The 27414-nt window shown below is 32.0% G+C and overlaps 1 protein-coding gene across 2 annotated transcripts; it reads left to right on the top strand.

Moving 5' to 3' along the window:
- The first annotated feature begins 6932 nt into the window (after positions 1-6932).
- On the top strand, positions 6933-26914 carry LOC127711745 (mitogen-activated protein kinase 7-like). 2 transcript variants are annotated; one of them, XM_052217855.1, is made up of 9 exons: positions 6933-7121; positions 13441-14014; positions 15275-15460; positions 17134-17241; positions 17914-18125; positions 18630-19020; positions 19507-19638; positions 21507-23253; positions 24021-26914. In XM_052217855.1, the coding sequence occupies exons 2-9, from the start codon at positions 13471-13473 to the stop codon at positions 24178-24180; spliced, it is 3480 nt and encodes a 1159-aa protein (XP_052073815.1). In that variant the 5' UTR covers positions 6933-7121; positions 13441-13470; the 3' UTR covers positions 24181-26914. The 2 variants fall into 2 exon arrangements, with proteins under 2 accessions (XP_052073815.1, XP_052073816.1); XM_052217856.1 differs by lacking the exon at positions 6933-7121 and adding an exon at positions 8092-8159.
- Positions 26915-27414: the final 500 nt, after the last annotated feature.

The raw sequence follows: 27414 nt of genomic DNA, 5'->3' as shown, positions 1-27414 counted from the left end.
CCATGTACGCGAATATTTATTTTCACTTTGGTCATTGTTTGTCCACAACTGATTTCTGGATATTATGTTGCAGAATATTCATTTTCATCCTGTCTAATGCAAGGTTATATATTTTCAGCTCTTAATTATCAGGCCGGAATATTCCGATGATTTTCAAAATCCTCCTGGGCCGCCCTCCCCAGAACATCAATCGGTCGTCCCCTTCCAGAATCTTGGATCATTTGGGGGTCGGTTCAAACCAATTTTCTATGATTCAGTATGGATTCAAAATTAAATACGTGGCCCTATGTGTAAATTAATAAGGATATGCATAGATCTACAAAGTAAATACAGTATGGGAACTTTTGTCTGTTTCTTAAATAAATGAAGTCGATGAATAAACTTTCAATGACCCGATCTAAACATAAATATAAATGAGGGTCTGGATTGAGGATCCTTCATTTCTTTATTCTTCAATTTTTCTCTATTCTTTATCTATTTTGACCAGTAGGGGACGATCATTTAATTCTGAGGAGGGGCTGGCAAATTTTATGAGCTCAGAATATTAATTTCCAACATAAAGGCGCCAGATTATTTATTTCCGCTCATACCAGGGCCAGAATATTTATTTTCTGCTCATCCACAAATTGACACAAAACCGACTTCCTCGCCTCCTATTTTTTTGAAGATTTCATATTAAACAAAATTATATTTTTTTCAGGTCAAAAGGAGGGGGACGTACACTACACCTCCCCAAAATAACCAACGACAATACTTCTGCAAAAAAAAAAAAAAAACACTTTCTAAATTTTATGCGTCCGACGAACTTTTGCTGGCCTTTATATGTAATTTTTAAATACCTTTTTTTTAAATTAGGCGAGTGAAGGAAGTCAGAAATAATCTAAACATTTCGAATATTTGGGGCCAGAATATTTGTTGTAATTTGTGATAAGGCAAGATTATTTATTTTCTTCTAAATGGGGCCTGACCAGAATATTTATTTCCAAAATCTGCGATCCCATCCCCCCTTTTTCAGAATCAAATGGCTGTCTCAATTTCTTTTTTTTTTTTTATTTTAGCACCCCACTATTCTCTGCCTTTATTTTTTTTTTTTTGCCATTTTTGTCCTAAACTTTATTTTTTGTTGCCTTCTATTCTGCACTTTTTGTCCTTTATTCTAGACCCATCGAGACTCATAAATATAAATTGACAGAAAAGCACGTGCAGTCGTAAAATGGTTTGTTTGATAACATGTCAAAGATGGCTATTGGTACTTTACGGAACGGAACGGAACGGAATTTCATTTAAGGTATCCATAGGGAGCATCTATCGAAATTTCGAAAAATCTTTAAAACAAAACAAACTTTAAATTCGCTGTTTACAGTTTTCAATATACAGATAACACAATTGTATACTAAATCTCATCTTCACATGTGGAATGTTTAATAATGTATAACATTGGGAAATATCCTGTAGATGTACATTCATGTCCTGATAAATTATCATGAATTTGACGCATTGGCAGGTCACAGAAAAAAAAGTCTTACTCCTTTCATTCATTAAGATATCTAAGAAGACAGACCTCCCGTCGTCCTTTCCGGCGATGATTAGAAACATTGATTCTGATTTTAACTTTTGAAATTTGTTATTCCGTCCCGTTCCGTTCCGCAAAGTACCAATTGCTCTGAGGAATTGGTATTTAACGGAATCAACGGAAACAGAAATCTATGTAAAAGACGGTATGATTCATTTTTTTTTTGTCTTACACCTCTTTTTTTAAATGAGTGGTAAGTGTTTAAGATATGCATTCAATAACCGGATCAATAATTTATATGAAATAGGCAATTCAAACAAAAAGTATGACTCTTTTCGTTCGTAATTATATCTAAGAAGACAAGACCTCCGTCGTCCTTTCCGACGATGATTAATATTGATTCTGATTTTACCTTTTTAAGTTTGTTATTCCGTTCCATTCCGTTCCGCAAAGTACCAATTGCTCTGAGGAATTGTTATTTAACGGAATCGAACGGAAACAGATATCTATGTAAAAGAAAGTAATATTATTTGTTTTTGTCTTACACCTTTTTTAAGTGAAAAGGAAAAAAAGAAAAGTGGGCAAGATCTTTTCTCTTAAGGTGTTTTAAACTGTTGTTAACTGTTACATTGTACATAAAAATATATGTGCTGTTAATTGTTATTAACTAGTTATAGCTGTTATCTGTTTTCTTAAAATTGTCATTATTGTTAACTGTTATTTGAAAAAAATACCCATGTTAGCTGTTTTAATGGTCAGTTCACTGTTAACTGTTTGTTTACCCATTTTGATATAGAAAAATGTGTAAAATAAATGTGCCTCGCTTCGATCGGCATTGACAAAACTAACAGCACTTTCATATAGAATAGGAAATGAGACCAAAAATTGTGCTTAATTGGATTAAGTTGATACATGTAAATGAGATCACACTAGCTAAGCATATCAGAAAAAGTTTCTTGATATCACTACCTCCACTCCACCCTGAAGTTCATTATCGTCTACTGATACAATGCATGCTTTATTGAAATTGATAACATTATTCAACATTAAACAATGTATTTAAAAAATGTAAAGGTGTTGAAATTTTGTTTTTGTCTTTCAAATTTTAGTTTTTTTCCTCTCGTCTTCTTATATAGAAAAAAATGACCGGTCCCTGGGCCCCAGCTTGTCTGGCAAAATAGCCGTTGGACGTCAGAGTAATACATTTGGTGATACGGTGATGTCTTCGTGCCATTGCCCCACATCGATCCTTTTTCATATATCCAGTAAATATGTATATATTTATTTATCATTATAACTTTATATATAGACGATCATATACAGCTAGCTAGATTGTCAACTGATATATCAAAGACAACAGGCATATATACAGAATATACATGTATATGAATCAAATAAAGTTAACACATGGAAATTAAACTTTAAAAGATATTTTTAAATAGCATAAACATATTTTAATACGTCATGGAACTTCCTTGACAATGTCACAAAATACATTACTATGTTTTTAATATTTGCTGAAAAAATAATTTGTTTGTGATTTGCTAAGAAAAATAATGATCAGTCACTGTGTTTCTAATCATCGTCGGAACGGGTGGCGGTATTAAGGCCTCTCTTTTTGGAAATATTTACGAATGGAAGAATGCATTTGTGTTAAATTCATAATTATTGATCCGGTTATTGAATGCTTACCACTCATGCAAAAAAGAGGTGTCAGACAATTTTTTTTTATCATACTGCTTTTATAACATAACTGATGTCTGTTTGCGTTCGATTCTGTTAAATACCAATTCCTCATAGCATTTGGTACTTTGCGGAACGGAACGGAAGGGAATAACAAATTTAAAAAGTTAAAATCAGAATCAATGTTTCTAATCATCGTCAGAAAGGACGGCGGGAGGTCTTGTTTTCTTAGATATAATTACAAATGAAAAGAGTAATACTTTTTGTCGGACTTGCCTATTTCATATAAATTATTGATCCGGTTATTCAATGCATATCATTCTAAAACACTTACCACTGATTTAAAAAAAGAGGTGTAAGTAAAAAAAATTAATCATACCGTCTTTTACATAGATGTCTGTTTCCGTTGATTCCGTTAAATACCAATTCCTCAGAGCAATTGGTACTTTGCGGAACGGAACGGAACGGAATAACAAATTTCAAAAGTTAAAATCAGAATCAATGTTTCAAATCATCGTCGGAAAGGACGACGGGAGGTCTTGTCTTCTTAGATATAATTACAAATGAAAGGAGTTACACTTTTTGTCTGACTTGCCTATTTCATATAAGTTATTGATCCGGTTGTTGAATGCATATCTAAAACACTTACCACTCATTTAAAAAAACAGGTGTAAGTAAAAAAAAAGGAATCATACCGTCTTTTACATAGATTTCTGTTTCCGTTGATTCCGTTAAATACCAATTCCTCAGAGGAATTGGTACTTCGCGGAACGGAACGGAATAACAAATTTAAAAAGTTAAAATCAGAATCCATAATCATCGTCGGAAAGGACGACGGGATGTCTTGTCTTCTTAGATATAATTACGAATGAAAGGAGTTACACTTTTTGTCTGACTTGCCTATTTCATATAAATTATTGATCCAGTTATTGAATGCATATCTAAAACACTTACCACTCATTTAAAAAAAGAGGTTTAAGACAACAAAAAAATTAATCATACCGTCTTTTACATAGATGTCTGTTTCCGTTGATTCCGTTAAATACCAATTCCTCAGAGCAATTGGTACTTTGCGGAACGGAACGGAACGGAATAACAAATTTCAAAAGTTAAAATCAGAATCAATGTTTCAAATCATCGTCGGAAAGGACGACGGGAGGTCTTGTCTTCTTAGATATAATTACAAATGAAAGGAGTTACACTTTTTGTCTGACTTGCCTATTTCATATAAGTTATTGATCCGGTTGTTGAATGCATATCTAAAACACTTACCACTCATTTAAAAAAACAGGTGTAAGTAAAAAAAAAGGAATCATACCGTCTTTTACATAGATTTCTGTTTCCGTTGATTCCGTTAAATACCAATTCCTCAGAGGAATTGGTACTTCGCGGAACGGAACGGAATAACAAATTTAAAAAGTTAAAATCAGAATCCATAATCATCGTCGGAAAGGACGACGGGATGTCTTGTCTTCTTAGATATAATTACGAATGAAAGGAGTTACACTTTTTGTCTGACTTGCCTATTTCATATAAATTATTGATCCAGTTATTGAATGCATATCTAAAACACTTACCACTCATTTAAAAAAAGAGGTTTAAGACAACAAAAAAATTAATCATACCGTCTTTTACATAGATGTCTGTTTCCGTTGATTCCGTTAAATACCAATTCCTCAGAGCAATTGGTACTTTGCGGAACGGAACGGAACGGAATAACAAATTTCAAAAGTTAAAATCAGAATCAATGTTTCAAATCATCGTCGGAAAGGACGACGGGAGGTCTTGTCTTCTTAGATATAATTACAAATGAAAGGAGTAATACTTTTTGTTTGACTTCACGCGCCTATTTCATATGAATTATTGATCTGGTTATTGGATGTATATCTAAAACACTTACCACTTATTTTACAAAAAAGGTGTTAAGACAAAAAAAAAAGGAATCATACCGTTTTTTACATAGATGTCTGTTTCCGTTGATTCGTTAAATACCAATTCCTCAGAGCAATTGGTACTTTGCGGAACGGACCGGAATAACAAATTCAAAAAAGTTAAAATCAGAATCCATAATCATCGTCGGAAAGGACGACGGGATGTCTTGTCATCTTAGATATAATTACGAATGAAAGGAGTTTCACTTTTTGTCTGACTTGCCTATTTCATATAAATTATTGATCCAGTTATTGAATGCATATCTAAAACACTTACCACTCATTTAAAAAAAGAGGTGTAAGACAACAAAAAAATTAATCATACCGTCTTTTACATAGATGTCTGTTTCCGTTGATTCCGTTAAATACCAATTCCTCAGAGCAATTGGTACTTTGCGGAACGGAACGGAACGGAATAACAAATTTCAAAAGTTAAAATCAGAATCAATGTTTCAAATCATCGTCGGAAAGGACGACGGGAGGTCTTGTCTTCTTAGATATAATTACAAATGAAAGGAGTAATACTTTTTGTTTGACTTCACGCGCCTATTTCATATAAATTATTGATCTGGTTATTGGATGTATATCTAAAACACTTACCACTTATTTTACAAAAAAGGTGTTAAGACAAAAAAAAAAAGGAATCATACCGTTTTTTACATAGATGTCTGTTTCCGTTGATTCCGTTAAATACCAATTCCTCAGAGCAATTGGTACCTGCGGAACGGACCGGAACAACAAATTTAAAAAGTTAAAATCAGAATCCATAATCATCGTCGGAAAGGACGACGGGATGTCTTGTCTTCTTAGATATAATTACGAATGAAAGGAGTAACACTTTTTGTCTGACTTGCCTATTTCATATAAATTATTGATCCGGTTATTCAATGCATATCTAAAACACTTACCACTCAATTAAAAAAAGAGATGCAAGAAAAGAAAAAAGAATCATACCGTCTTTTACATAGATGTCTGTTTCCGTTGATTCCGTTAAATACCAATTCCTCAGAGCAATTTGTACTTTGCGGAACGGAACGGAACGGAATTACAAACTTTCAAAAGTTAAAATCAGAATCAATGTTTCTAATCATCACCGGAAAGGACGACGGGAGGTCTGTCTTCTTATATATCATAATAAATGAAAGGAGTAAGACTTTTTATCTCTGACCTGCCAATGCGTCAAATTCATGATGATTTATCAGGACATGAATGTACATCTACAGGATATTTCCCGATGTTATACATTATTACACATTTTACATATCATGAAGATAAAATTTAGTATGCAATTGTGTTATCTGTATGTTGAAAACTGTAAACAGCGAAATTTAAAGTTCTGTTTTAAAGATTTTTCGAAATTTTGATGGATACCTTATTAGTAAATGAAATATTCCGTTCTGTTCCGTAAAGTACCAATAGCCTCCAAGATTAAACAAATAAGCAAAATTATCGTTTCATCTGTATAAGAATGATTTTAGTTGTAGACTGAATGAGTCAACGGAATGTTTTTTTCAAATTAATATTTATATTGACCGGGTCGAATACTATTTATAGGGTTAAAAATTAAATCTTCTTTGTGAAAACAAGAAAAGTATAAGTTTAGTGAACTACCACAAAGAATATATTTTATAGATAACGGTAAAAGATGATATTCATATGTATACTAGGTGGAATCTTAATTGATAATAATTTGCATCACTTAATTAGCTCGTTAGATCTATGTTTACGACAGATTAAAAAAAAAATAAAAAAACAAAAAATCCAATCAAGATGTATTTATGGTCTTTAGATCTACCACTCTATAAATAGCAACATAACAAATCCTTTAAAAGTCTAATTTTCATTGGTAGGGCTCATTTGGGATGATTTTAAAAGAACTTGCACAATACAACAATCAATCCCTCATGTAATAACGTTTTAAGCGAATGATTTGATTTGAATGATATGTAGCAAACAATTGTTTCGAGTATGCCGCTTCTGTTAGTGTTTGTCAGGTAAGGACAGTCAGTAACTTAGTAAGGTATCATATGATCAGGTTGTTGCATGCATCTCTAGTCACAGTACCCGCAACCGTACTCACACTTATCTCTCATAGTCTTTATTTCTTGGAATGTTCCTCACAAAAAGAAATCTGCGGAAGCCCATTTAGGACCTTCCAAAAATATAATTTTAATTCGATATCGCGATTTAAAATCTTTATCATGAATTGTGGAATTCGAGGGTTTCCTATAGTCGAGTTGCAAGTTGCGAGTTACAAAAATCGAGTTGCAAGTTAGGAAAGTCAAGTTGCAAGTTTCGAAAGTCCAGTTGCGAGTTACAAAAATATTATGTTCTCTTTAAATTTCTTAAGAATTATATATATATATATATTACATATTGTTTGATTTTTCTTGTTTCTCATAGGTTTATTTGGTCATGTGTTTCCCAATATATATGTTGTAATTTTTCACTATTTTGCCATATTGACTCGACGTTACTATTTTTAAAATGATCATGATGATATTGACTCCATATATATTACTAAAAATAGTTACGTTGAGTCTGTATCCAGTGTTTTCCCTAGGCTATTCAAGCATTGTGGTACCGCTACGCATAAATTTCGACCGCCATGCTTTCATAATTGCCGCAATGCATTCCGCTATGTGTGAAAATTATAACTGTGTAAAATATTTATTATCGATATTTTGAAAGTGAAGTGACAAGTGACAACACTCCACAGGTGTTTTAAACTCATCCGACTGATAATTGGATGCATCACGTTGCGCGTGCCGGGATTTAACAACCTTCTTGATTAGTCAGGTATACATCGAGTATTTATGGTCTTTAGATCTACCACTCTATAAATAGCAACATAACAAATCCTTTAAAAGTCTAATTTTCATTGGTAGGGCTCATTTGGGATGATTTTAAAAGAACTTGCACAATACAACAATCAATCCCTCATGTAATAACGTTTTAAGCAAATGATTTGATTTGAATGATATGTAGCAAACAATTGTTTCGAGTATGCCGCTTCTGTTAGTGTTTGTCAGGTAAGGACAGTCAGTAACTTAGTAAGGTATCATATGATCAGGTTGTTGCATGCATCTCTAGTCACAGTACCCGCAACCGTACTCACACTTATCTCTCATAGTCTTTATTTCTTGGGATGTTCCTCACAAAAAGAAATCTTCTATGTTCTCTTTAAATTTCTTAAGAATTATATATATATATATATTACATATTGTTTGATTTTTCTTGTTTCTCATAGGTTTATTTGGTCATGTGTTTCCCAATATATATTTTGTAATTTTTCACTATTTTGCCATATTGACTCGACGTTACTATTTTTAAAATGATCATGATGATATTGACTCCATATATATTACTAAAAATAGTTACCTTGAGTCTGTATCCAGTGTTTTCCCTAGGCTATTCAAGCATTGTGGTACCGCTACGCATAAATTTCGACCGCCATGCTTTCATCATTGCCGCAATGCATTCCGCTATGTGTGAAAATTATAACTGTGTAAAATATTTATTATCGATATTTTGAAAGTGAAGTGACAAGTGACAACACTCCACAGGTGTTTTAAACTCATCCGACTGATAATTGGATGCATCACGTTGCACGTGCCGGGATTTAACAACCTTCTTGATTAGTCAGGTATACATCGAGACTTCAGTTACATAATAGAAGTGGCCAGTTAGCTGATAAATAAATAGTCAGATTAATCTTTCTGTGCTAAATAAAAGTATAACCTTTTCCAGTATAAATTTTACCTTTAAAACAGGTGTTTGACATCGCTATTTTACTGTTATCTTTAAAAAGTAGAAATGTAAAATTTGGTATAGTCTCTGGTATCATAAAATAAAAAAATGAGATGAAAGACATATGGTTTTTATTGGATTTCTTGATAGATATATGTAAATAGTTTCAGGAAAGGTACTACTCCAAGCGATTGAAATTCTACTTCTGGCCAAATTTTGGGGAAATATGTGACATCTTTTCCCCCCTTTTTGCAATATTTTATAACAAATAAATGCAGATTGTTGCCATGGATACACCAAAAAGAAATTATATTTTACCATTTTAACTACTGGATATAAAATCTATGGAAGATTCTGATTACATACATATGCACATATATGACACAAACAGTAAGCTTTATTTGCAAGAAAGCAATGAAAAGGGGATGGTAAAATTTATGATGGTAAATTTTAATATTTTTTCCTAACTGTTTATTGCTACCTAATCACTCTGATATTTCCGTAAAGTTGTCAGGCGGTCAAAATCAAAACAATGAACGCGAATTTAGTGAATTTTTCGTGTTTTGTGAGTTTATTCTTCTTGAAATAGAGGCATTTAAACTTTACGTGGGAACCTAGAGTTCAACGACTACACATACAAGGTTTGGACTTGCTTATTCTTTGGACATTCAAGTTTCAAGTTTCACCCCGGCAACCTGTATTTCTAATGACCTTGTTAGCCAATTTTCAACACGAAGTTTGCAAATTTGACGTTTCAGCCATTTTAGCCTGTATTTTATACTGCAATGTTAAAAGCCTCTCGCTTCGATTTTTAAAATAGCTCAGGAACCTTGATTTTTGCAACGCCAGTCATTATATTTCGTTTAAATGGTGTATATAGTTGTGTATATTTATTTTCTGCCCCGGCAACCTGTCTATCACTTAAATCAAAGTTAAAACAGACATTTTTTCTAAATTCCCTATCATTTCAATATAATTTCCGTGACCCGTATCCGATTTCTTTAGTGTAATATTCAAAAAAGCAAAGTGGCGTTGATTTCTGGATATGTTGTAAACGGTCAAGATACCCACACCTAAACCATATTTATTCCTGTTCATCATTTCAAAAAGATTTGAATGACATACAGGGTCAATCTCCTAGGTGTCACATATGCATATCACTTTACTAGACCAAACCAATATGAACTGGACTTTGCCCAATGTCAGGAGACCATGGGAATGATGAATTATGGGGGCTTTGTTTGGGAGACTTCGTAACGGCATCCTGTTACAATTATTTCTTGTTTATTATAAAATTTTATAAAAAAATGAGTCAAGGTTAATTGAATTTTCTTTAATTATTTATTAAATTATTTCTGGGCCTATAATAATTTTCATTTATGGCTCATTTTAAAGAAAACATATAAATCTTTCAAGCAGTGTAAAGCCTGAGAATGTTTGACCAACTGTTTTATAATCACCTGTCATTTTATTCCAAACTTGGTATGGAGTAACATCATGCACTTGGTGGTGAAGATGGGGGTCATTTACATTGATATATGAGTTGTTTTTGAAAACCTTGATGAAATATTGATTAATTTGCCTTAATAATCAATTCATTTAATGAACATAAATGTACAATATACGAATGTTTAATGTTTGTTCTTTCAAATCTTAAAAAAAAATTGAAGCAACACTCCCACAGTTTTCATAATTATGTTTGCCTTGGTTTTTGGTTAACTGCCTACAGGGCTTACAGTGCTTTGATTCTTTTCTGTTCTCTAACTTAAGTTAGTCTCAACCAAATGTTATGAAACTTATACACAATGCTTATTACCACAAAACACAGATCAAGTTTGAATTTTGGTGGTGTCACTTTTACTGTTCTAGAGTTATGCCCCTTTACAAACGGTTCTTCAGTTATGTCCCTTTATAACTTTATATGATATGCAAGCGGGGGCATCATCTGTGTCCCATGGACACATTCACCATTTATTTAGAAAGAAGTTACATATTCCAAAACTGTGTCTTTTGTCTCTTTTACAAAAGTATCTTTGACAGCTACATGTATAGAATAAAGAATGGAAACGGGGAATGTGTCAAAGAGACAACAACCCAACCAAAATATACAAGTCAACCCAAGGCCACCAATGGGTCTTCAACACAGCGAGAAATCCCACACCCTGAGGCAGCCCCTAGCAGGCCCCGAAACACAATGTACACTAGATCAAGAAAATGGACGCCATTCTATGCTCCAAAACATATAGATGAACCAAAATTAAAAAAATATACAAGACCAACAAAGGCTAGAGGTTCCTGACTTAGGACAGACGCAAAAATGCGGCGGGATTAAACAGGTTTTATGAGCGCTCAACCTTCACCCTTCACCTGTAGCCAAATATAACTTAAACGTCTACAATTTTGAGTGTCACTGCCAAAGGATAAATTTTGGGGTCCCTAACAAATACTGCCCCAAAGAGCCCACTCTTAACGAAATCTGCAGAAGGGGTCTTTTACATATATGTTCTATAGTTTAGTTGCTATCTCCCTTTATGTTTAATATGACGGTTCTAGCTATGAAATTTAATAATAATTAAACTACAAGCCGTCCTCTGTATTTCAAAAGGCAATCTGTTTCTTCAGAAAATAACCATACTTACTTTACGTAGTGATTATGTAAGCAATCCATTCATTTTTTTTTACACGAGACTCAGATGAAGTCCAAACAACAAAAAGAATCAACAATACTGTATACAATTCTATGAGCAAACATCATTCAAAAATGTTAAACAGGTACACCAAAAAATTTAAATAGTTTTCCCCATTTTCACGCAATTCTAAATTTGTAACTCGCAACTCGACTTTCGTAACTCACAACTCGACCTTCGTAACTCGCAACTCGACCTTCGTAACTCGCAACTTGACCTTCTTAACTTGCATCTCGACCTTCATAACTCGCAACTCGACTTTCGTAACTCGCAACATAATACTTGACAACAAGTGAATCTCGTAGAATTCGTTATCATTCATAATTCGTTTGTGCCAATAAAATATTTGTATTTTGTATCACAGATTAAATGCAGTATAATGAATTTATGGAATTAGTTATAACAGTTTTTGTAATTTGTAATAATGGATTAAAATCGTTATCACATTTATTTGTAATTCGTGATAACAGATTAAAATTGTTATAACAAATTCATGAAATTGTATAATTAGTTATCATGGATTAAATTCGTTCTCACGAATGTGTGTAATTTATTATGACAGGTTTTTTTGTTATTCATGATTACTGGTTAAATTCGTTATCACAGATTTTTGTAATTCGTGATTACAGTTTAAAAATCGTAATAACAAATTGTATAATTCGTGTTAACGGATTAAATTCGTGATAACTATTTCTACAAATTTGTGATAATGAATTTAATCCGTTATAACTATAATTTTAATCGGTTATCACGAATTATAAAAAAAATGTGATTACTATTTCCTTTATAACAATTTATATAATTCGTTATCACAATTTATAAAATTCGTTATTACGATTTTAATCCGTTATCAGGAATTGCAAAAAATTGAGTTTAACAAATTTAATTCGTAAGAACCAATTATAAAAACTGCTATAACTAATTCCGGAAATTCGTTTTAGAAGAATTTATTCTGTTATAACAAATTCTTCAATTCGTGATAACGATTTAAATTCGGGATTTCGAAATTCATATATATATTTTTTGGAGGTCCTAAATGGCTGAATGGGCTTTCTTTGTTTAGTTTTTGAGATAATATAAGATGTAAAAATGTAATTTAATAGCAAACCAGAAAAATATTGTTAAAGCATGTTTTTACCTCCCAAGACTTGAGAAATTTAAAGGGGTTGTAAAAAAAACTACATGTATGAGTATTTTTTTGGAGAAAATAAAGGGGAGATTATTCAAACCTTGAAAATAAGATAAGAATTTTACAAATTTACTTTATACAAGTAAATTTTACTTACATCTACATTTTGTACATCAAGTAAATAAACATGGCTTGTATCTCATAATTGTTTCTCATACATGTATATGTTTTTTCGTTTGTTCTTGTGTTATGCTGTTACACCACTGTCCCAGGTAAAGGGAGGGTTGGCGCCTTCAAACATGTTTAACCTTGCCACATTCTATATGTGCTTGTCCCTATTCAGGAGCCTGTAGTTCAGTGGTAGTTGTTGGTTCATGTCTGTAATATTTGTTTTTCGTAAATTGTTTGTTATAAATTAGGATGTTAGTTTTCTCAATTGAATTGTTTCATATTTTTCATGTCGGGCCTCTTATAGCCGACTATACTGTATGGGTTTTTCTCATTGTTGAAGGCCGTAAGGTTGCCTATAATTGCTTACATCCACCATGTTGGCAATCATACCACATCTCCTAATTTTTGTATGACTTGTAAAAGTATTAACCTGCATGATTGACTGTTATGGCAAATTTTAAATTAGTGAGAAATGTTCAAATATAATACAATGTACAACATGTACAAAAATGTACATGGTGCAGTAATGGCAGTATTGACAACACTGCATATGTACTACAGTATTTATCGCTTCAGGTAAAGAAATACAAGGATCCCGTTATAAAGATGGCAGGCAATGGGTCAGAGAAATCTAAAGACTTCCTGAATAGACTAGCGGAGTTAAAAAAGAGATCATATGAAGTAAAATTTGACCTTGATGGAAGTGATTATACTGCTGTTGAAAATATTGGTATTGGGGCATATGGAGTCGTTTGCTCTGCCATTCATAAAAAATCCCAGGATCGTGTTGCTATTAAAAAAATCCATAAAGCATTTGAATTTGAAAAAATTGCTACAAGAACATACAGAGAAATAAAGATATTAAAACATTTTAAACATGATAATATTATTTCAATTCGAGATATTCTTAAACCTAAAGGTTCTGTGACAGAATTTATGGATATTTATATTGTGTTAGACTTAATGGAAAGTGATCTGCATAGAATAATTTATTCTAAACAAGAATTAACAGAAGAACATGTCCGTTACTTTTTATATCAGTTGTTACGAGGATTAAAATATATTCATTCTGCAAAAGTTATACATAGGGACTTAAAACCCAGTAATTTATTGGTAAATGAAGACTGTCAATTGAAGATTGGAGATTTTGGTAAGTTTATTCAATATAAATCAAATATTACATGAGTCATGTGAGTGCTACATTGTACATAACACTAAAACACTATGATGGTTTATTTGAACTCTGTATAAAAATATGGAGCTAGGTATGATTGCAAATTACAATAACTATCCACCTCCGACCCAAAGGACAAAAATATATACCACTGTAGGTCACCATAAGACCACATGAAAAAATGTGAAACTAATTGAAAGAGAAAACCAACATTCTGATATATGCTCATTACAATAAACTAAGAACTAGTATAACACAGACAGCAACCAATAGCAATGAATGTCTGTTAAATAGACCACATGTACAAGCCTGACAAGAAAACTGAAATTTGTATAAATCAAGATATTGAGGTTTTACATTTAAACCATATTCATGATGTATGCATATGACTTTAAATTTCTCATTTAAATCAAGTTGTTTTTTAATTAAACAGATTTCAAAAGATATTGTCTTTAAGAAATACATTCTTAACTCTTGTTTGTGTTAACAGTTAAACATGTAAAAAGACACAAGATGAATAAGCCAAAATCTTAACAACAGTGACAAATTCTGTAATGCTTATACATTATCATGATTATAAACATGCTACATTTAAAGAAGAATAGGAAAATTGAATTTTTGGAAAGTAAACAGAGAGACATGCAAAACTATATAATATTTTTGTATATATTATTCAAGGTATGACAAGAGCTTTGATTTCTAACACAATCATGACAAGACACAGTATACATGATATAGCTTATATTATTCAACAATCACATGTTCATGATGTACATGTATGCTTGTGCTTTTCTTTTTGTCATGTTTGTATAAATCAGGTCACGCAGGTCACATGGTTTTTGAAAGGTCAATCCTCAAAATTGATTATTTGACAGCATGTTTTTCATACATGTAAAAATGTATCTTGCAGAAGAATATAGTCATCATAAAATGTTTCAGAGGTTTATTTTCAAAACATTTAATCCTCTTAAACTCTTGAACTGATCACATACTACATGTACTATGGATTCATTTCTTTTTGTTGCTATCAATTTTCGTGGATTGAGGAAAGTTTGCATTTTTGTGGATATTTGATTCGTAGGTTTGCCAATTTGTGCATACAAACCCTATAGAAAATTTGTAATTCATTGAACATTTGAAATTGTGGTTCACCTGTACCCACATAAATCACAAATATTGGTATCCAATGAATAATAATGAATTCTTAGGACATGTACATGTTTATTGCTATTCCAGGAATGGCCAGAGGTTTATTGTCGAACCCAGAAGAACCTAACCATTACATGACACAGTATGTGGCTACTCGATGGTACCGAGCACCAGAGATCATGTTGTCCATGGTGGAGTATTCATCGGGAGTAGATATGTGGTCTGTTGGGTGTATATTTGCAGAAATGCTGGGAAGGAAACATCTTTTCCCAGGTATAGTTAGGATAAGAAATTGAAAGAATTTGATTGATTTTTGGTGTTTAACTCTGCTTTTAGCACTGTTGGTTTTTTCGTGGGCGGTCAGTTTTTTACTGATGGTGGAAGCTGGAGTGCCTCAATTGCTTGTAGAAAACCATGAATTTTGACAGGAAGACTGACAATCCTTGTCAATTAAGATTGGAGTTTACTGCACCTGTCAGGTGAAGGTTTCAACTCACAACCTCAGTGTTTGCAGGGTAGTGTTACAGTATTTTAACAACTTACCCCACTCAGTCACCAAGACTCGTAAGATTTAGAAAAATATTCTTTTGTTTTATCTGATAAAAATATGGATGAAAGAAGGATAGGGTACATGCAAAAAAGATAACAGCATGGTATACTGGTAATCATGGTAATACAAAATATGAATAAAAATTTTGCAAAAAAATAAATTCACAATAGACTAATGTGTAATATTTGTTCAGTTTTAAATAACCATGATTATTTATACATGACCATGATGACAGACATATTGTGAATAAATATTTTATCTAATTCATCTCCACTGCAATATGTGACAGATAGACATGATAGACTAAGTAAAAGTCTTCATCTGTCAGATTGTCTGTCCTTAACACTGTTAACACTACTTCTCTTGCATTGTCTTGGAGATTTTTTGCTTGTAAGTTTTCATACTTTGGAGTTTTTTTTTGTCATGTGTAGTTGATTATACATTACCCCAAAAACTGTACCTGATTAGAGAAACAAGCAAATGTGATTTCTTTCTTTGTGGAATTTTGTGGCAAGTTTCAGTGTGATTCACTAAACACACTGAATTATCCACTCACAATCAGGGGTACTACTTGTACAAGTAATCTTTATTTACTTGAAGAAGTAAAAAAAATATACTTTTATAAGTTAATTATAATGTTTGAATAATCTCCCCTTAATATTCTTAAAAATTTACTTGTATAAGTAAATTATTTTATGATCCCACAAAAATTCTCAACTTTTGAGATGTAAAAACATGCCTTTATGATTTTTCCCTGGTTAGCTCATAGTTTTTTATTAGAGTTCAATGTTTCATCTCTTTAATTCAACAAAGAAACTGATTGCGCATAGATCTTAAGTATTAATTTGCGCAAGGCCTTCAAAAATTGCCCCTTGGGGGCTTGTAAATGAGCAGTGTTCTGAAGATAACAGACAAATGAGATTTTCATTGTCCATGAAATTACACTTACATGATTAGTAAAGACATCTGCAAAGGACAGACAATTCAAAATTCTATTAGAGCAAAGAAGTCCTAAGAATTCAAGAAAAGAAGAAAGGATGACTTTTTTACTTATATAAGTAAAAAAATCTGAATATCTATATATAGCTATAAAGGGACATAACTAAGCCAAAAAATTATTTACCTATACAAGTAAACAAAATACACTTGAATAAGTATCCTACAAATTTACTTATATAAGTATATTAATATTACTTCTTCAAGTAAATAAAAATTACTTGTACAAGTAGTACCCCTGACTGACTCAATAACATTCAAATAACCTTAAGTGTAATGCATTTTAATTTGTAGTGAGAAATCTATAATGTTTGAGAAAAGAAAGTATATGTTTTTGTGAAATATTTTTTTGAAATACAAAAAAATGTATTCAGTATTAGTGTGTTATCGTCTATTTCAGGAAAAGATTATATACAGCAGATAAGATATATTATTGGTGTATTAGGATCCCCATCGCAAGCCGTCATGGATTTATGTAACTCAGATCTAATCAAAAACTTTGTAAAGCGTAAGTTACACCAATGATTGCACTCTTCACAATGTACACAAAAGAACACTTATATCATGTATCTCAAGTATACATTTGAATTAATTTCTGGTGCTTCCCCATTTTTTGTTAGCCACAGAACACTTCATGGTATACCTTAGTCTGTTTGTCCCTAAACATTTCAATACAAATTTGCTTTTACCACTTCTCATGAAATTTTAATACATAATTTAACATGTTTAATAGAATTAATGGAAGAAAGCTCCCTTTTCAAATTTGACGATTTTTGTCATTCCTGAGTTGTTGGACTTTTTACATGGATAATTCCACATTTTTATTCAAATGTAAAATTCTTCACTTTTAGCATACTACTATTTGATCCCCCACACCCACATGACCCAAAAAGCTAGTTTGGCGAGAAATGATTACAATACACCAAAATACCATTATGACAATTGTGTGATTTACACACTGATCTGTAGTTTTATTTAATTTTTCGTGGGTACATATTTTTGCTGAAAGAGGATTACTTTTCTGTATTGCCAAAGTATCCATTCAAGCCGATAGAAAATGCTTACTTTGTTGAACATTTGAATTCTTGCTTTACCTATACCCACAAAAACCATGAATGATTAGTACTTCATGAATAATAATGAATTACACAGTATGTAAAATATTGGTTCTTCATTTTAGAACTTGGTAAAAGAGAAGGAATTGCATGGACAACTCTGTTTCCAAAAGCAAGTCGTAAAGCAATAAACTTACTGAGTCGTATATTAGTGCTGCACCCTGGTGAGAGAATTACTGTGGAGGAGGCTTTAAAACATCATTATTTGTCAAAATACCATGACCCTGATGATGAACCTGTATGTGTTCCAGCATTTAACTTTGATTTTGAAAATCAGGTTTGTACATCTCATACATGTTGCATTACATTACCCTTATATATTGCCCATCTTATTTGAAATTTGGATGTTTTCAAAAAAAATCTAAAAATGATAAATGGGTACAATTGTGCACACATGGACCAATAAAAAAAAAACAAAAAATTACCACGATTACAGCTTTTACTTTAATTTGCAAGGTATTTGTTTGTTTGATGATGTTTAGCACAATTTTTCATATCTCGGTTAAACCTGATGGCTATCAGATTAAACAGTAAAAAGGATTGCATTGAGTAAACCACATACTTTTGTGAGGACCTGACAAACTTGAATAATTTTAAGAACATACACAAATTTTTGTTCAATAATTTTTCTTGCTGACCAGTGTTGACATAGTTGAGTAAAACAATAGAGTGATTTTGGCTTATTTTGAGTGATAAAAAACACTAATTTACGACCCAATGATATGATACCTATGGTTTATACAAAGTCAATATCTGAATCCACAGAATATTTTTTTTACAGCAATTAAATTTAGAACAGTTAAGAGATATGATTTATACAGAGAGTATGGAATACCACCAGCCTAAAACATTCAATGCATTTCTTCGTCCAGCCCCAAAGGAACCTTCTGTATCCAAGGCGACGGTTACCACAGAACAGGTTGTACCTGAATCAAGCAAGGTCAAAGTTGAAGTAGGCAATCTAGTACCAAGGTCATTAGCTGATGTAGAAATGCATAGTGCAAAAGTTGAAAACTCCAAGAAGGAAACTATTCATACAGTTGATTTACAGAAAGTGAAAGAAGCTACAAAACCTGAGGTCAAGGGTCAAGAAGGTCATACTGTTTCCTCCAACACAAAAGAATTAATAAAAGCAGCCTTGATGAATGCTAATCTGCGAAAACAAAGACAAGGTATGTCAGTATAATTCATCTGCAAAATGAAATAATATTAATGTGAAAAAAATTTAGATTTGAAGTATAACATCAATGAGACCACTACCAAAATAGATATAAAAAAAATTAAAAAAATGTCTATAGAAAAAAATGTCTTAAGATCAAACCTTTAACAGATCTAGACAGATGAGTGCTATAGAAAAAAAGTGTCTTAAGATCAAACCTTCAACAGCAGGACAAGTGTCTGTAGAAAAAAATGTCTTTAGATCAAACCTTCAACAGATCTAGACAGACGAGTGTTCTAGAAAAAAATGTCTTAAGATCAAACCTTCCACAGAAAGACAAGTGTCTATTGAAAAAAATGTCTCAAGATCAAACTTTCAACAGAAAGACAAGTGTTTATACCATTGGACTAAAAATGTATGCTAGATTTTCTTAAACTATTTGAATTTTACACTTTATGTATGTCAGATTTTCTAAAACTATTTGACTTTTACACTTTAGAATCTTTAAATGAAGAGAACAACAAAAACAAGCCAATTACAGCTGCTCAAAGACAAAGAGAAAGAGAAGAAAAAAGGAGAAAGAAGAAAGAGAAATCATTGGAAAAAATGAAGAAGAAAAAAGGCCCCAAAGGTATTTAGATGCTGTAATAATTGACTATCAAGTAAAGATTACAACTTTTCCTATGTTTTTTAAATTTTTTTTGGAATTCAAAGTTTTAGGCAGATGATATTGTGTTTTACTTCATAATTTATGTAGAAATACAAAACAAAAAGAAGGAATTTTTCACAAGAATGATATCATTCTAGTGTTTCAAGGAATTAAAAAATGATAATACTATAGACTTGATTTTTCATTTCTGTCATAATTGGCAGACGGTGACAGCATCAGGATTCCAAAATGTGCTTGGAAAAGAAAAAAAAATTAAAAGAGCTGTTGACCTTTCAATTTGGCAACCATAGTATGAATATATCTGTTAAGTGATAACACAAGTTTTTCCCTACTGTAAATTCAGAAAGTAATGTGTGCGTTTATTATTGCAATTTTTATCATGTTAGACTAAAATGCGACTTTAATTTTTGCAATATTTAGAAAAATCCTGTTTAATTCATATAAAAAATTTCAAAATGCAATTTTAAATTATTACGATTATAACTCTGTCGCATTTTTCGCAATAATAAAAACATCACTAATAATTTCTGAATTTAAAGTATTTTGTACTATTCATGAATTTGACTTGCAGATGTATGATGGAGCCAAAATATCGTGAGTTACCTCCCTTCACACATAATTGTCTAATATTTTAAGCATTGAAAAAAGGGAGTATTCAAAATATAGGTTCTTATTTGATAAAAATTTGACAATTATGCTTGGGAAATATATTTTTCTTTAGAACTAATGTTTTTGGATTAAAATTTATTATAATTAACCACAAGTTAAACTGGTCTAAAACAATTTTAATTTCTTTTAGCCTAGCTCAATTCTTCACTACGATCTAGTAAGGATATTTATCATACTTGCCTGACTGCATGTTTAAATTTTGTTAGTCAATTTATAGGAAAATCAACCATTTTAAACCTCCAAAATGGCAGCCAAGGGAAATAACTCAAACTCAAATTACGTCATATTGAAACCTATCTATAGGATAGGTGTAGTCAATATAGTCACAAACATTTGAATTATTCACTGATAGACATCATCTGCATAGAGGGACATGAAGTCAAAGGAAAGACCAGCTTCTGTTTTTTTCTTCTTAAGAAGCCCCTGCATGGAGTCAGCCTCCGTGAGAAGAAGAGCACCCTAATGAATACTGATTTTCTGTTTGAAATTATGCACATATTAAATGTAAAAATTTGTTGTCCAAAAATTTTTAAGTATTTTGATGATGTCAGTTTCAGATAACTTTTTGTTATAATCCGAAAGAATTTTTAATAAAATATGATTTGTTCCTTCTTAAAACAAGATATTTGTATCTTTTATAAGAAAATAATTTTGACAAGTTCTTTTAATCTGTCTAAGGTTAAACATAAGAATATGTGTGTAAGGCCTAGGGATGGAGAATTCTATTACACAAGGGGAGTGACTTTGATTCTATATGTACTCTAACAGATCTTACAAGAAACATGGAGTCATTAATTTCATAAAAAAAGTTGTGTTTTATGAGAAGAGTGAGCATGGACAGGTCAGTAAAGAGTCTTCACAAGTAGTAAAGACCCTAAGGTTAACTGTAAATGACCTCTTAAAAACAAAACCTATAAAATATTGAACAAAAACAATCACAACTACCATGTCTAAAAGACCTAGCTTAGTCATTGAGGCCATAATGAATCAGGTTCTCATCCCCCTCCCCCAGTGTTTTCAGAGCCAAAAATAAACCATTTTGACATGATTATTTTCTATTATTTTTTTTCAAAGATGTTTTATGAAAATTGTTTTTATAATGAATGGCCTAACATTGTTTGAAAAACAAATATAACATGTATCTTTTCTATATAATTCAGGAATTGAAAAAGTACATTCATTGTTGACAAATGAAGACAAGGAAATGTTAGAGAGATGGGCAAAGATGCAAAAAAATGTCCAACAGATTGCACCAAAACCAGACCCAACTCAGAGCCAAAACAGAAACGAACAAACTATAACAATTATTAACATCCAACAGCAGGTTATCACAATACCAAAACAAACTGAGCCTAGTAACCAAGGGCAACAGACTACTGATGCAACATCTGTTGGACTGAAATCTTTCTCCCAGCATGCATTTGGTATTCAAAACCTATCTGGTCAGAGAGGTTCTTTACCAGTTCAATCTGACTTAAATGAAAGTGATAAAGTTCAAATTCCACCGGAAAGGCGTGAAAGTGACTCGTGTGTTTATCAAATACATAGACAGGAAAATAAGCAGAATTTGTTGTCTAATTTACAGCAGAAAAATGTGTCTGAATCTACAAAGAAAAATGAGAATGTTCCAGGATTTTCCACAATAAACATGCAAGATTTGAAATCACTAGGGATTACAAACATGCCATTGCAGGAACCAACTTCATTTGCAAATATTGATGGGTCTTCAGATAAACTTCATACGAGTAGTTCTAGTGAAACATTAGAGAATCCTGGTCATAATTTTACTAACAGGAGATCCCCTTATTCACAAGGATCCCCTTCTAAGGACTATAGTAATAATGGGTCTCCAGAAAGTTACACGTCTCAGGGCTCGCCAGAGAATTTCCTAAATACCTCGGACAGTAGTGAACACAGTCAGACAAATTTACATGCTACGAATGTTTCTAATAATACGCAACCAACAGGAATGCAAAATTTTCAGAATTATAATCAGAATGCTCAATTCACTAGTCAGAGTAATGATATAAGCTCAACTGCTCTCAGTCAAGGAAATTTGAGTACCAATTTTTCTAATCAAATGACATCTCAGGGACAAATGTCTAATCAAACACCAGCACATGAACAACTGCGTAACCATGGTAACACTTCACAAAATTATTCTAGTCAACAAACAAGTGAAGCTTTCACAAATCAACCGTCAAGAGAGATTCAACCAAGTTTTTTCAGCTCATCGTATACCGACTCATTCTTAGGAGGCCAGTCCTTCCAAGATACTGGAAGTTTTCAGCCTTATGAAAGCCAACATAGTCATCAGAATAAACTATCAAGACGTTCATCATCTAACCAAGAATTTTCTGATTTTACATCGTGTCAGTATGATGGATCAATGTTAAATCAGTTTGCCCAGTCTTTTGAAGAAACAACTAATATTCCACAACAACAAAACTTTCAAAATTATGACCAAGTCAATAATACAAAATTAAATGATGGATCTTTTTCAGGGATCAGTTCAGGTTTTATGAATCATAATCAAAGTTTCCAACAGGATTTCGGTCTACCATCATCTTTTACAACACAACCAGGATTTATACCAAGTTCATCCACCAGCATACCCTTTCAAGGTTATGCATCAAACCAGCCGTCCACAGTTACCCAGCCATTACCTTCAAGTCAGCTTCCTGTTGGAGATAGAACGATTCCATCCAAACAGCCAGCTCTACAAATCAATACAAATATGCCACCTGATCTCATTTCCGTCTTATCAAAACAGTTCTCCAAATCCCAAGTAGAGGATCCATGTCCGCCAGTTTTAGCCTTGACCCCTAGAGGTACTGGGGCAGGTTATGGATTAGGAATGGGAATGGATTTAGATTCACTAATTATGGATTCACAAGACACTGAATTGTAAGTTTTTAGATCAAGCATTTTTATTTTGATGTGTGAATGTGAATATCATGCAGTCACTATTACATGAATTAAAGATTGTCAAATTTGAATTAATCATGTCCTAAAAATCTGAATTTGTATAACTGAAATTATTAATATATAAACAACAATAATCATGATTTGATCTAACAGCATCATGACCTTGGTCACTTAGTCAGTTAAAGTCTGTTTACATTGGTCACTCAGTCAGTTAAAGTTAGTTTACATTGGTCACTCACTCAGTTAAAGTTTGTTTACTTTGGTCACTCACTCAGTTAAAGTTTGTTTACATTGGTCACTCACTCAGTTAAAGTTTGTTTACTTTGGTCACTCACTCAGTTAAAGTTTGTTTACTTTGGTCACTCACTCAGTTAAAGTTTGTTTACATTGGTCACTCACTCAGTTAAAGTTTGTTTACTTTGGTCACTCACTCAGTTAAAGTTTGTTTACATTGGTCACTCACTCAGTTAAAGTTTGTTTACTTTGGTCACTCACTCAGTTAAAGTTTGTTTATTGCACAGAAACATTAATGTAGCTATACAATGTATAGTTAAGTGATTCAAGGGCCATAACTCTGAAACTGTAGCATTGTGTAGATTATGAACTTGGTCAAAATTGATCTAATCTAGTATATTATTTATGAAAATTTCTTTTTCAGTGCCAAAAATTTGATTGGCAGTTCAGCCATGCAGGAATTAGTAATACTTTATAGAAATCACTAATCTATTGAAAATTTGTACTTTTAGAGGCAGAGCCGAGCCTTCACCATTGTCATCATCTTTGTTAACAGATTGGATGGATGTCACAGGAGATCTAAATATCGACATGGATGCATTAGAACAAGAACTTAGTTTACAGTCGCCCATGACATTGTCTTACAGTGATCTCTCTATGTACCCGTCATGATATAGTTCTATAAATAGACGTGGATGTGTTAGAACAAGAACCTAGTTTACAGTCGCCCATGACATTGTCTTAAAGTGATCTCTCTATGTACCTGTCATGATATAGTTCTATAAATAGATGTGGACTTTAGAGTAGAAACAGTATTGTACTTATTGATAAGGTTTATGTTTTAAAAGGGGGGTATTATAACAAACGAGGGGCAGTTAATAAAAAAATCAGTTATATCAAGGATTTGTGTCACTATACAAATCCTTGGTTATATGTCTCAGAAAAGAAAAAGGTATATCATTTTGTAAATTGGTATTTCACATGTTTCATAAATAAGATGTGAGGGACAGTAAAACAAAAAAACAAAAAAAAACACAAGTTATCTTTCTCAGAATGTAAAAATGTAAATTGAAACTTTGTAAATAAGATAAGTTTAAAAATAATTCTGCTGCTGCATCAGAAATTAAGAAATCTCTGACACACTAATGTTCAAATTGATAACCATGATAACCATGATAACCATGATAACTACTAACTAGACAATCCGTATGTAACATAAACAAGATTGCTGTAAAATTGAGGAGAAAAAATGTTTTTGAGGTTGCTTGTTAGTAGTAAAGACTTTAAGATACTACATGGGTTATCAGATTTGGGAAGTCAAAGAAAACCACATGGCAAAAAGAATTAATAGGACAACAATCCACAAAACATTAAGTCTTAATTTTATGACATCAGTGGAAAGTGATATGCCTTGATTTATTTATTGTCATGATTGTGCAACATGTACTTAGAATTATAAGGAATACCGTCTTAATATTTGTTCATGTTAAACTATAGAATTCTATCATCTTTTAATCAAGTAAAGTGATCCTTTTATATTCAGTTTTAATTATGAAGTGATTTGAAAATTGTAACTAGTTTTGCCTACTAGATAATAATGCCACTGATTGAAGTACAAAAATGTAGCTTCTATGTTATGGATTAGAAAACCTCATTTCAATGTTAATGCTTTTTGTGGATGAAATGCATGTCTGGCATACAAAATTTCAATCCTTGTGTCTATGATGAGTTTATTTAAAAAAATGTTTATTTAAGATGTAAAGATTGTCCAAAATGATGGTCCAAATAAATAAAGAGTAGAGAAAAATAGGCCAAAATAATAAAGAATAGAGAATAATGGGTAAGAAATATAAAAAAAGAGAAAAATGGCTTAAAAAATTAAAGAAAACAGAATTGAGGGACCCCCCTATCCAGACCCTCTGATAAGACATTAGTCTGTCAGACATCAGTAAGTGTATTTTTGAATTTTGTCTTACATGTTTGCATCAGGGTAGAGGCTCTGGCATCAGGGCTTCAAACATCTTTAATTAAATACAAAACTGCTGCTACTGTCAAAATAGCCTCATTTAGATATCTTGTCATGAAAAAATTTTGATATAAAGAAAGACTTTACCCAAAAACATATTTTGCTACATGATGTATTTTACAAAGATGTTAATAACAATGTGTAAAGTTTCTTTTTGGTTAAAGTTTGGGCTCATATCCATTTTGTGGAAAACTATGTGTAAAAATGTCATTTAATGTTAACTATGTCAATTTGACATGTTTATGACCTTTCTGCTCTAAAGGGTCAAGATCATATTAACCTGTTCATTTATAATGTGTTTATCAATAGAATAAACATAATTTTGAAAGTTTTGTATATTTTTATAATTTTTGCAATTTTAGTGGCCAAATAATGGCTGCTATTATACCTCTTCCTTGAGAAACATGCTACAGAATGAGCATCCCTCGCCTTTTGATTTTGATTGTAATATTAAATGACAATTTATACAGGAATATCTTAAATTATTTTGCAACAATTTCTATTTAAAAAAATTAGCAATAATGAATTGCACACTGTAAGACATTAAATTCTTAATACTCTTGATTCCAACCATTTTCATTCTATCAAATTACTTGTATCTAGTAAAAGAAGACCTTATTTTAAGTCATTAGTGCACTTGGTAGACTTGAAATTCACGTGCATTGAGCAAAAGGATGAATATCTTAAATGGAATAAAATGAAATTGATTAATTGATTGATTGGTGTTTTATGCCACTATCAGCACTTTTGGCTATTTAGTGGCGGTCAGTTTTTATTAGTGGAGGAACCACCAAGCTTTGGTGGTTCTCTCTGCCAAATGAGATATCTGGTAATGTAAAATTATATGAATTAAAGAGTATTAACAATTTATGTACTGCAGCCCTTAAATTGTGTAAACTTCAAAAAAGTGTGTGTAGTGTTATGGTGAATGGTGTATGATGAAGTGAAGAATGGTGAATTGTGTAACACAGAATGTTGTATGGTGTATTGGGTTTACACCTTTGTTATAAGTACTATAGGTTTTTTAATTAAAAAAAATATTGAAATTTTCACTTTCCCTGTATATAAATTGATGCATTGGTAATTTGAAGAGTGCAATATCATGCATGATTCGATTGGGGAAGGTGAATGGTGTATGGTGAATTCGGGAGTGGTGTGTTGTGTAGTGGTGAATGGTGTAAGTTGGAAGTTAACACAAATCAAGCACTGTACTTTGAGACATATCTTAAGACATGACATCTGTGATAAAAGTAATAAAACGAGTGCAGGTTACTTAATAGTGGTTGCAGCATTGTTCTAAGAAATTATTTATTTAATTATAGATATATTTGTTTCTTTTTTCTGTTTACAGTATGAACAAAATAAAGATGTAAACACTTATGTGTTGTTGATTATAAGTATAAAAATTAGAAGATGTGGTGGTATGAGGGTGTGGATGAGGGTTTACAGAATAGAGAATAAAGGGCTAAACATATAAAGAATAGAGAAAAATGGAACACAAAAAGTAAATAATAGAGAATGATGGGGTGCTAAAATATAAAGAAAAGAGAATAATGGGCAAAAAGTATAAAGAATAGACAAAAATGGCATAAAAAATTAAGGAATACAGAAATTAAGGAACCCCCATCCAGACCCTCTGGTATAATTAAGTCTCCCAAACGAAGTTTGGGAAGACTTATTGGTTTTGCTCAGTTCTTATTATTATTCTTCTTCTTCTTCCGCCACTTTTAAATTTGAACTTGTCCGCACCCGTTCTCCAAAACCACTTGTCAGATTAACTTAGGGTTTCACAATATGTTAGACTAACATGTCTAGTGGTGCAATCAGGGTTTTGTTTGTGCAATGGGGTTTATAAAGGGGTACTCTGAGGGGCAATAAGA

Source organism: Mytilus californianus, unplaced genomic scaffold (assembly GCF_021869535.1).
Source record: "Mytilus californianus isolate M0D057914Y unplaced genomic scaffold, xbMytCali1.0.p SCAF_8, whole genome shotgun sequence".
Taxonomy (NCBI): Eukaryota; Metazoa; Mollusca; class Bivalvia; order Mytilida; family Mytilidae; genus Mytilus; species Mytilus californianus.
The sequence above is the reverse complement of the archived record's forward strand: the minus strand, read 5'-3'. Positions and strand labels throughout refer to the sequence as shown.